This window comes from Bubalus kerabau, chromosome 2 (genome assembly GCF_029407905.1).
Source record: "Bubalus kerabau isolate K-KA32 ecotype Philippines breed swamp buffalo chromosome 2, PCC_UOA_SB_1v2, whole genome shotgun sequence".
NCBI classification, from domain to species: Eukaryota; Metazoa; Chordata; class Mammalia; order Artiodactyla; family Bovidae; genus Bubalus; species Bubalus kerabau.
Window position 1 is genome coordinate 171,605,754 of NC_073625.1, and position 12,784 is coordinate 171,618,537.

General features: G+C 41.0%; 1 protein-coding gene across 1 annotated transcript in view; it reads left to right on the top strand.

The window, feature by feature from the left end:
* Positions 1 to 12,784, top strand: part of SLC9A9 (solute carrier family 9 member A9) — a 647,485-nt gene that overhangs the window by 310,723 nt on the left and 323,978 nt on the right. Inside the window, exons 7-8 of the mRNA XM_055569424.1 lie at positions 1,572 to 1,710; positions 6,584 to 6,689. Coding sequence (XP_055425399.1) covers positions 1,572 to 1,710; positions 6,584 to 6,689 — 245 coding nt within the window. The remainder of the gene's footprint in view (positions 1 to 1,571; positions 1,711 to 6,583; positions 6,690 to 12,784) is intronic.

Consider the following 12,784-nt stretch of genomic DNA (forward strand, 5'->3'; position numbering starts at 1 on the left):
AAATGTTTTCTCGTTACTATCATTTCTTCATTGAAATGAAGAAATATGTTCACATCAACTCACACACACACAGCTGTGGACACTGAATTTCAGAATGGCCCTGGGTTTTATACCCTTTCCCAGGACTGTCAGCCACAAAGGACCCAAATGTGGGTTTGCGTTTCCTTTTCTCCTGCAAAGCACAACACTTTACAAAAAGAAAAACACTTCAAAGGCAATCCCTTTCTCGCATACATTTCAGGGCTCCATTTGAGATCCACATTTATCTTCCTTATCCAATTACGTGATCAAAGCAGAAGTGTTTGGCCTACTTTGGGGGTTTAAAGACATCCAGGGAAAAACTAGAAACATTTAAAACTACCTTTTTTATGCCACACATTTTCCTGGAGGAGAATTGGAATCCACTCTCCCTGCTCTCTCTTAACTCTCTTTGTCTCCAGACACAAAAAGTCAGGTCAGAGAGTTAAGATACTTTAATTGTCCAAGCCATAAAAGATTCAGTTACATCTCTGTAAAACACCTGCCTAATCTCAAGTCAGTGTGTCTGGTATCCTATTTGCTCTCTACAGGGCTACAAAGTTCCTTCCAGAAGAAGGAGAAACTCTTCTTCTGCTGAGAAACTCTTGATTTTGTCTGATTAGTTTTAAAGAACTTGTATTAAAAAGAAAAAAAAAAAAAAACCTAAAAAGGAACTTTATTAGTCTCCCCAACACTACTGGGTCCAGCACATCTGTCATGTTAATGCTACAAGATGGAGCTCATGTTTCCTAAAATAGGTCATACCTTGTCCTTTACATCAACACTGTAGGGTTTAAGGCCCTGGCTGAAAAAAACAGCAAATATGACGTCTTCAAAAATATTTCAGTGAACAAACCACCTATTGGTGGATTGATTTTTCTCTGTGGATATAAATCTGTTGTCAGCCCCCAGAATCGGGGCATAAAAGATGACCTCAGGCAGCTGCTGCCATTTGTTTCGGTGGGAAAATGAGGGTTTTTGTCTCTCCCTAGAGGTTAATCCTGTGATGCTCTGAATGTCGTCTGGGCTCTGTTTCTGAAGGGTTACACTGGAGAGGAGCAATGCTTTGTGGTTTATGACAAGATCACGGCAGAATATTTTGTGCACGCTGTGATTTGTATCGCCCATTTGTGCACAGGCCATAAAAGTGCACTTTTTATCAGGAACATTTGTGAATATATAACAGCACGAAGACATATGGCCACTAAATAATTCACAGTTATCTATCTCCTCAGCAGATTCCATATATACCTACCATGTTTTAATGCCTAGTTTGCTCAGAAACAATATTCTTTACGACCCTTCCAATATAAAAATGTTTACTGACTGGCAACAATATATGGATACCAGGGGATTGGGCTGTAAGGAAGGGGAAAGCTTTCTGCCTTCTCGCCTCTCCTTGTCCTCATCTGTTGCCACTGAATGCTTCCAACCAGCACCTAACCTCATAGGAGAAGGTGTCTTTCCCAAAATTGGGTGCTAAATTCTGACTTCTGGTGTTTGGGCCATGAGAGAGTAGTCCCTGACTAACCTTCACCCTCTTCTCTTTTCAGTTCTATATCCATTTACAGTCCCAAGGAGAATCCAAACACATTTGATGCCGCAGCATTTTTCCAGTCCGTGGGGAATTTCCTGGGGATCTTCGCCGGCTCGTTTGCCATGGGGTCTGCATACGCTGTTGTCACAGCTCTGATATCCTTTGTCTGTGTGTGGGAAGCTGGGGACTGGTAAGAGCAGGCAACATCCTTGGGATGTTTCTGAGGACTAACAAACTCCAGACCAGGAAATGGCTAGATAGTCTTGTTCAAGTGTAGCAGAGCACCACTGGGGCCATCTTGATTCTGAAGCATAGGCTGACACCAGTGGAAGAGGGGCCCAGGCTCTTTTCCTGCCCAAGGCCAATTCTAGCACTGCTCATACTGTCTGATCCCAGGATATCAACAGTCTTAAAAAATTCCCACCTAAGAATACAGGTGGCCAGGGGGATATCAGGCTTGGCTATATTAAGATCAAGAAGAAGTGAATATCCAAAGTCAAGAATAAAACAGGATTGACTGAAGAGTGAAATAGTAAGTATTTTCTGCATCCTTTGTAAACTCATATCAATCTCTAGTTCAGAGGGTTGGCTAAATCAAGAATCACTGTGTGTTTAAACGAGCATCCATAGCTATTTTATGGAAGAAGAACAGCAAGCAACTTAGAAATGATGCTTACCATATCCAGGCAATTGTGTCATCCCACTCCCTCTTTTTCAGCAGAGAGGTGGGAGTTCCTAGAGAACTTGAGTCAGGGAAAGAAGCTTGTCTGGTGGTCTCCTCACTCACAGCAGTTACATGGGACAAAAATGTCAGATTCTAGGAGGAACCAGAAGGCAAATGTCAAGTATGTGGGCGTAACAGAGTCCAGAGAGAGGAAGCAGGGCAAAGGATTAGAGATCTTGGGGGAAAAGGGAAGGACTAAAGGAGAACGGTGGAAGAGGGGTCAGGGATCAAGGCAAGGAAAACAAAATGTTGGACTCTTTTTCCATGAGGACTGACCCAACAGTTCACTGAGCAACTGCTAAAAGGCTAGGTTCTACTAAAGCTTTCTCAGGTAAGTCAGAATATGAATAAAACATGGACCCTGCCTCCAACTAATGACGGGCTTGGAAAGACAAACTCTACAGAAAGAGTTGGATAGAAACTGAGTGCTAAAGCTGCAGCCACCTTATTAAGGTTATAAAAATATAAGGATGAGGCCACTGTATCTGGAGAAGTCCAACAGACTCTTGGCCAATCTGATGATTCTGGAAAATAACCTGAGAAGCAGGATTTACATGCGGGGGAGGGTGGGGGGTGCACTTAGGCTTGACCTGAAAGATAGGTAAGATGCAGGAAAAGACCACATAGGTAATTCATGAGAAGATCAGCATTCACAAAGGTCAGGGGTGGGCGGCACTGACATCACCTAGAGCAGTTGTCCCAGGGAGGACCTTAGAGCTCGGGCTGGTGCGCAGTGCAAAATGAGCAGACACAAGTGTGAAGGAGTCAGCTTGTGGAGTACCTTGGAGTGCCACTCAAAGGAGCCTGAGTATCTCTCTATAGTCCACAATATGTGATTGAAGTTTTCTCCAAGGATCATGACACACTGAAGGTCTTGTGTTTTTAAACCATAAATAAGGAACTGGTATGAAGAATGAATGAGAAGAGGAAGATTGACATCAAAGAGAACTGTGATCATGACCTGTAGGGGAAAATCAGAAAGGAGGTCAATGTAGAAGACCCTCTAGGACTCAGTGATTGGTTGGTTCTATGAGATAAACAAGAGGAGAAAATCAAAAGACCGCCCCAAAGTTTTGTCCTGGAAACCCTGAAGAATGTCAACTCCGTTGACAAAAATAAGTCAGAATAGGTAGGGTTGATTTCCAACAAAAAAGCAATGATTAACAATCTACCCAGTACTGGTGATACATCAGGCCTCCTGACATATCACCTCCTACTTGTTTTACATGTAATACCTCATTTAATCTTCACAATGGTCATATCACACAGATGCTATTTTTCCTGGGGAAAAAAAAAAAGCTTAGAAAGCATAAGCCCAAGGTCATGCAACTAGGAAGTAGACCCAAGGTCAAACCCAGGGAATGAAACCAAGAGACAGACCATGCCCAGACCACACTCTTGATCACTACTCCTCTTTTTTTTTTTTGCCTCATAATCATTAAGGGGAATTACAATGGAGGTTACATGTTGTTTGGTGTAGAGAAATAGTAATGATGATAGTAATGATAATGAGGAACTAAAGAGCCTCTTGATGAGAGTGAAAGAGGAGAGTGAAAAAGCTGGCTTAAAACTCAGCATTCAAAAAACAAAGATCATGGCATCTGGTCCCATCACTTCATGGGAAATAGATGGAGAAACAGTGGAAACAGTGTCAGACTTTATTTTTTGGGGCTCCAAAATCACTGCAGATGGTGACTGCAGCCATGAAATCAAAAGGTGCTTGCTCCTTGGAAGAAAAGCTATGACCAACCTAGACAGCAAAAAAGGAGACATTACTTTGCCAACAAAGATCCATCTAGTCAAAGCTATGGTTTTTTCGGTAGTCATAATGGATTTGAGAGCTGGACCATAAAGTGGGCTGAGCACCAAAGAATTGATGCTTTTGAACTGTGGTGTTGGAGAAGACTCTTGAGAGTCCCTTGGGCTGCAAGGAGATCAAACCAGTCAATCCTAAAGGAAATCAGTCCTGAATATTCATTGGAAGAACTGATGCTGAAGTTTAAGCTCCAATACTTTGGCCACCTGATGCAACGAACTGACTCATTGGAAAAGACCCTGATGCTGGGAAAGATTGAAGGCAGGAGAAGAAGGGATGAAAGGATGAGATGGTGGGATGGCATCACCGACTTGATGCACATGAGTTTGAGCAAGCTCTGGGAGCTGGTGATGGATAGGGAAGCCTGGTGTGCTGCAGTCCATGCGGTCGCAAAGGGTCAGACATGACTGAGCAACTGAACTGAACTGAATAATAGTGAGAAGGTTAGATGGCATCACCAACTCAATAGATATGAGTCTGAGCAAACTTCAGGAGATAGTAAAGGACAGGGAAGCTTGGCATGCTGCAGTCCATGGGGTTGCAGGGAGTGAGACAAAACTTAGCGACTGAACAATAGTAATGATCACAACATTTTGTGAATGTCTAGCATGTGTCTTTATATATATCTCCTCATTTGAATCTACCCTATAAGACATATTATTATTATTCCTGCTTTATACATAAGGAGATTAAGTATTAATAGCTCACTCTGAGTCACATGTCAGTCATGATGGGCATGATATTAATATCATCTTATATATGTTGAGAACCTTACCAAGTGCCACCTATTATCTTTTATATTTTGCATAGATTATCTCAGAGAGTTTTTATAAGAATCCTGGCAAGGAGATACTATTATTCTCTCAATTTTCAGCTGAAGAAACTGATGCATAATTTTAGACAACTTGTCCAAGGCCACACAGCTAGGATATTTTAGGGCCAGGACTTAAACCCAGGCTTTCATCCCCAGGGATGGCATGAAGCAGAAGAGCTGAGATTGGAACGTTTCTCTGCCTGATGTGCAGAAATGTATGAACACATAAGTGAACAGATTTTGATAAGAGAAGGGAAAAAATTCCTGGAGACTGGAAGTCTGCCCTGACATTGGATCAGATCTGGAGAAAGGGGTGCTCCTCCTGATAAAAAATTGCTTCCACATCCTTACTGAATCTCTTTCCAGAAAAGAGGTTTCACAAAACAGATTCACTTAAATTACACTAATTGAAAAACTTACACATCCGTTGTCACATGCCAGGCACTCTTCTATATACTTAGAAGGTAGGTTGTACTCCTTATGCCCATTTTCAGATATGGGAACCAAAGCACAGTGTGGCCAAGGTATACATCTAAGCTGATACAATGAATATGAGCCCAGGTAGAGTTGCCTTTTAGAGGTCACGCTCCTAACCACGATATAATCCTGGTATTGTGTGCTTTCTAAGACTTTACAAAACATTTTTAATATTGTCATCTCATGTTACTCTTCACACTGTGGGGATAGGTATTATTCTTATGCCAGTTCACCTTGGATACAAATAAGGCTCAGAGAGAAATCATACAGCCAGTGACTGGCAAAGCCAGGACTCAAACCCAGATCTTGAACTCCAGAGGTCATGCTTTTTGCTCCCCTGCCTGGCTGCTAAACATCTCTTAAGATGGAATCTCTCTTAGATTTTTTTTCCAGAAACATAAAATTGCAATGTAACATTTCCTTGCCTGTCAGGGCATTTTCTGCCTGATGGTGGATACAACTGCGGTTGTAGCCCTTTACCATCCATCACATACGCCTAATCATCTCCCCATAGCCCACTCTCTGCAAGGCTCAGATCGCTGTGCCTTTGTTCTATTTGCAATTTACAGATGATTGGCCAAGTGTCATCTTGGCCAAAATGAACAATTGCCCACCAAAGGACATCTTGCTTGACTTAGAAATAATACACATTTTCCTCTATCCTACTTATGCAAAGAGAGCCTGGGCAGCTTCCCCATGACTGAACAAAAATGCTCCTCCTGATCCAGTTTCCATCCCTAAGAGAAGAAAAGGCTCTTCAAGGTGATCTGTCCATAGACCAGCATTCCCTGGGGAGCAGTGGCCTGGGAGGCCACTCCTGGGAGTGACTGTCTGGCAGCATCTCCATGAGACATGCTCTCCTTGACTTTATTTTTCCAGATCTGCCAGTCTGCTGAAGGGCACACCCAAAGGGTTGAGGCCAAATTTAAGGGGTTTCGTGTCTCCACTTAGCTGACTTCATCCTCTTAGTAAGACATCTTTTTTAATCTCAAGACCACTTTGCGTTTTTACAGCAGTGTTCAGCCCCCAATGAAGCATGACTCATGCGGGCCTTCAAAGGGAGTCTCAGTGAGAGAAACAGTCAGGTCTGAGAATCGGTTCTCTCCTCTAAAACTATCACCACCAGAGTTTTTCTCAGCCAAGAGGGAGATTTATTCATAAAAGCAGTTGTTGTTTCCCTTAACGCCTCTTTGTCACTTGACCAAATTTACCAAACTGTGCGAGTTCCCTATGCTGGAAACGGGCCTGTTTTTCCTCCTGTCTTGGAGCGCCTTTCTGTCTGCAGAGGCCGCTGGCCTAACAGGTCAGTGCTTCGTCTGGGCAGCCCACCGGATGTGTGAATACCTGTGTTTCCCGCCCCTCACCAAGCCCCCCTCCCTGACCCTGCAGGAGGTGAAATGGATTGTGTCAGAATCAGCCTCTCCTGGGAGGGGGGGAAAAAAAATGCATCCATTATATGACAGCTCAATCGGAAGTCTCCAAAGTGCCGATTCCTCTTCTCTCCTTGCTGGTCAGGAAGGAGACGTTGAAATCTACGAATGACCGATGTACGGATGGATGGTTTTACACACAGGACTCTCTGCTCAGAGTGTGAAGGGACGCACGGCTGCTTTGTGGGAATGAGTGCTGGCTTTCCACTGGCTGTTAACAGCGATGCCCTCGTAGGCGGTCTCTCCGGGTGTGCGCCTCACCACACCCAACGGTATTTTAAAATCTTTGCCTACGTTCGGTGGCACACCAGAAAACAAGGAGCTAGCGCGGTGGTTTCAGTTCAGTGTCTCTTACGGTAGAAGGTCTATATGTAGAGTCCTCTGAGATGGAACAGTTGATGGAGAAAGAGGCAGTCCCTAAGGTCCCCCGGGGGGAGAGGGGAGGCCCGCGGGCGGGGGCCCGCAGCTTGCGTCCCGTATCTGAATTCTGCAATTAGATTGCCTTTCTGCAATAGCGAGGGTTTACGCTTGGGTAGCTGCAACGATTGGGTGCTTTTCCATGTAGAAGAATTACCGTGGCTCTGAGCAAAATGTCAGAGCTATTTCTTTCCTTTGGCCTAATCACCTCCTTCTCGCGGGTTTGAGTCCTGGATCCCTTGCTGTTCGCTACATCTAAATTGATCAGATGGTGAGACCCCACCCCCCGAAAGCGCTAACTGGGAATAAGGTGTGCCTCCAGGGGTACTCGCATTTTAATAGGTGGTACTTTAAGTGTAAATAATAATAAAAGTTGATATAGAGAAAGCTTACAATGAGCCAGGTGCTGACTAACTGCCTTTCATGGGTGTTCGGATTAATTTAAAGAAAGACCCAACATTAGGGACTATAACCAGTTTACTTGGCCAAGAGCCAGTGGAGGAGCTGGGATTTCAGACTAGAAGATCTAATTCCAGAGCCTGGGCTCATAGGCACCAAGCACTGCTACCTTGAAGGAAATTATATCTTTGGAATATGAGGCAGGCCTTCAAGAGGAGGAGGCTATTTGGGGTCCCAGGGGCCTGCCTGGTCCCCTTGCTTCTAGGCTGGTTTGGGCTTTACTATGAAAGCCATGGCAGATCTTTTTTTGTAATGATAATCTGTTGCTCCAGGCATCTGACCCACCTTACTTCATAGCCACGGGGAACCAGGCTGTTTCCACAGGCTTTGAGAGTGTTTGTTGCTGATACAAACAGCCACCTGCCAGCTTTTATGACACTATAATCAAGACTACATTACCAGAGTCCACCCAACCAGACCATGTATCATTCCAAACCACTCTAACACAACATCCATTGTATTGGAGCTTTGCCTTGTTATTAGAAAGGTTGCTAAAGAGCTTATGCAATGCAAAGAAAATGGATACTTAGTGTCTCTTAAATGAAATAATGGAGTGAAACGTTTACATAGGTCATTCGAAAAGTTGTTCCCTTTCCTCCACATTTTATGCCCTTTTCAGCATTTAACATGGTATAAAATAATGTAAGCAATGTTAACAATAAGAATACATATTTGACTTTCTAAAAAGGTAAAGTATCTTAACTCACCTGATATTTTTTAGTCTACAGTTTAACATTGTAATAGAACACACAAACATACACACATATCCCAATGCCTAAGATTGTTTCTGTGTGTGAAAATTGTCTTATTATTTCGTGATCCAATTCAGCAAGATCATGTTTTCTTAGCTCATTTTAAGATTATGGTCCATGTATAAATTATTGGTTTATCTGTGCCTTGCTCTTTTGCTACACTTTGGACCCGATATCCTTATTGGATACCATGTAGACCTCATCTAAAGAGCCAGTATCATGAGTTGAGTGGATGCATACATGGGCTTTAGTAGCAGAAAGACCCAAATGGCCACAGCTATACCCAGGGGAGCACTTAACCAGAACAGGACTTCAGATTAAGCAACAAGTCGGACAGGTGTTTGATACAAATCAAACTTTTTAAGTGTGAGCATTTTGTACTGCTAAAGACCAAGCCTGCATAGTCCATATTACTTATGTGTTTGTTTATTACTTGATCCCTGCCTATTTCTAAATTGGCTTAGAGGCAACTCATAACATGAGCCATGCATATCATGGGACCATTTAGTTGAGGCTAGACACTCAAGTGCTTTGGGATAGAGTTGTTCTGCAAAATGAGACAGCTGTTCATTGCTGTGGTTTGGCAATAAATATGGCTCAGCTTTCTGGCAGCCAAAGCCAAAAGAGAAACATGAGTTGTACAGGAATAACACAGTATTATAAAAGGAAGTCACAATTATTTATAAAAATGGGTATGCTTTTTTTCTAAAATTTCCGGTGAATTTATCACACACATCTTTATATAAGGGCCTTTGAGCACCATAACGGACAATGTATTGTTTTAGGAAAGATGGAGATCCGTTCTTTATGTAGTCCTTTCTCATATCAACCTTCAATAAAATCTGACAGTGTAGTATTAAATTACAATTCCCTGGGGATATTTCATGTACTAAGAAAACCCTTTAAGTTCTAATCCACAAGTAAACTAATATAATACAAAGCTAAAAATATAGAAAATTTTTCAAAAAGTGCTTAATGAATAAACATATGATGATGAATATAGTGAATGAAATGAAATAAGATATAAAGAGTATATGAGTTTCTGCAGTAGTAACCAACCATCCTGGGCTGTGTACGGGTTCCCTAAGAATATCTCATGTATGTCCTTGAAATGGTGCTTACACACAATAGTTTCTCAGCAGAATTCTCCCAACCCTGACATTGCTAGGTGGGGGCTAGAGAATGCCAACCAAGTGAGCACCCCCACTTCACCCCTTTTATTGGTTCCACAGATTGAATTTTCATCTAAGATTTCATTTGCGGGGGGAAAGGATTTCTGTTGCTTTAAACAGAATAATATTTTTAAAAATCTTTTCTTACTACCAAGATAAGGCATTTTCCTTGTAGAAAATTTGGAAAATGTAGATTTACTGAAGGAAATAAAATTAAGAGTTACCTGTATTCTCACTGCCTATTAATAACTATTGTTAGTATCTGTCTGAATTCATCTAATTATATGCAAATATTAGCATATGTACATAATTATATATATGCAAGGGCTTCCCTGGTGGGTCAGTGGTAAAGAATCCACCTGCCAATGCAGGAGACATGGGTTCCATCCCTGGGTCAGGAAGAGCCCCTGGTGAAGGAAATAGCAACCCACTCCAGTATTCTTGCCTGGGAAATCCCATGGACAGAGGAGCCTAGTGGGCTGCAGTTCCTGGAGTCACAAAGACTTGGACACAACTGAGCATGCACACAAAATGTGTATCTAACTGTATTTTTATTTTTAAATAATGATTTTTTTCACTTGACAATTTTATAGTGAATATTTTCATGATATTAAATATTCTTCTATATTATTTTTTATGGCTGCCTAGTATTATACTGAAAGTGTTAGTCACTCAGTTGTGTCTAACTCTTTAAGACCTCATGCACTGTACCCATCAGGCTCCTCAGTCCATGGAATTCTCCAGACAAAAATACTGGAGTGGGTAGTTATTCTTTTTTCCAGGGGATCTTCCCAAACTTAAACCAGGATCTCCTGCATTGCAGGCAGATTTTTTACCTTCTGACCCACCATGGAAGCCCCACTATAACATATTAACTTGCTATAATTTATTATATCAACCTTTTGATCATTTATAGTTTTCAACATTATTAATATGATTGCTGTGATCATCCTTTTAGCTTGATATATAAACTTCTATTTATATAACTACCTAAAAATAAAAATCCTGGGTTAATGAAAATGCTAAAATTTTAATGTCTTGGAAAAATACATCCAAGTTATCCTTCAGAAAATTTGTATTCCTTTATACTTTCACCAACAATGTAAGAGAGAGCTCATTCACTCACATCTTCACCCCCTGAACTCATATTCCCTCCTGCTAATTTGATAATCCACCTCCATTTCATTCTGATTTAAATTTATATATTTTCACTGAGGAAAGGATTTTAATTATATGTCATCATTGGCAATTTATATTCCTCCCTTGGTGAACTACCTGTTTATGCCCTTTGTCCTTTTTTTTCTACTGAAGTGTTTATCTTTGTCACATTAAATTTTAGAGGCTCTTTATTGAGTCAAAAATATTAACTGTTGACTATCTTGTAGGCTACAAATGCTCTCCATTCATGGTTTTGTCTTTTAAATATATTGTATTTTGTTTGTTTACATAAGGGAAAAGTTTGGTTTAGACATTTTGAAGGTTCATATGGTTAATTTTTTCTTTCCTTAGAAAGTTCCAAGTTTTATTAATTTCTGCTCTTTGTCGTTGTTTAGTCACTAAGCTGTGTCTGACTCTTTTGCAGCCCCATGGACTGTAGCCCTCCAGGCGCCTCTGTCCATGAAATTCTCCAGGCAAGAATACTGGAGTGGGTTGCCATTTACTTCTCCAGGGGATCTTCCTGACCCAGGGGTCGAACCTGCATCTCCTGCATTGGCAGGCAGATTCTGTACCACTGAGCCACCAGAGATATAATTTCTGCTTAAGAAGCCCAATATTATTAATAATAATTTTTACTTTATTTTTACTTTATTTTAATATGTGTCTGGTTTTTTTCACATTGGAATCCAAACTGGAATTTGTTTTGATGTGAGGAATATGAGGTGTGAGATATAGCAAGGATTTGATTTTCTTCCTAGATTGTTATTCACTCATCCTAATACCTTTCAACCTTAACCTACGAATTTTTAACATAATGTCCATGTATGTAGGTACATATATGTGTGTATATGTTCTGGCTTTCTGTTATTCCACTGAGCTTTTAGTCTTCACTGCTTTCATCATTTCAGCTCCATGGTTCATTTTAATGGCTAATAGATCCATTTCTAATTCCCCTCCCCCATTTTTAAGAGCTTCTTTGCTATACTCACATGTTTATATTCCAGAATCACTTGAAAATAACATTATGTCTCAAGCAGAAAATAACTTTAGGACTATGGTTAGGGTTGTATTAAATTTTTAGTTTAATTTGAGGAGGAGTGATGTTTTTACAATATTGAGTCTTCCCACAGAGGAATACGTTATGTCTCTCCATTTATTCAAGTCATCTTTTATAGCCCTTAGTAAATTTTTATAGTTGTCTTTGCATTAGACCTACAAATTTCTTGTTAAGTACTTTTTAAGCTATTTTATATTTTGGCATACTATGATGAATGGAAACTTCTTATATGATAGTTTCTGCATGGCTATCGTTTATGTGCATCTAGACCTCACTATGCTATTTGATTTACTATCTGCAGCTCTGAAATATAGAACCTGAGCTGATGTGTAGAATTAGGATTGATGGGCCAAAGCTATATTAGACTATCAGGTTCATGAGAGCTATATCAGCACCAGCAGTGTGGCTGAAGCATTCTAGGCAGTCAATATCTTTTGAGCAATGGAATGAATGATTTTAGCTCAACAAAAGGAAAAATTTCTAAAATATGAATAACAGACTGTGTCTAAGTTAGTGACTGCCTTATCCCTGATAATAGTCTTTTCTTTTTCTATATTATTTATTTAGCGTTGCACTGGGGCATTGCTGCACACAGATTTCTCTAGTCGTGGTGAGCAAGGGCTTCTCTGTGTTGTGGTGCACAGGTTTCTCCTTTCTCTAGGTGCACGGGCTTCAGTAGTTGTGGCCCATGGGGTCTAGAGCATGGGCTCAGTAGTTGTAGCACATGGGCTTTGTTGCTTCACAACATCTGGAATCTTCCCAGACCAGGGATCAAACTCGTGTCCACTACATTGGCAAGCGGATTCTTATCCACTTTACAACCAGGGAAGTCCCTGATAACATTCTTATGAATTCTTTATGACCACTAGTCAAGGTATTTCAGAGCAGTTTCATACATCACCTAAAAGGTGTATCATAAATTACATTAAGCTGCAATTTCATTTCTCTAACTC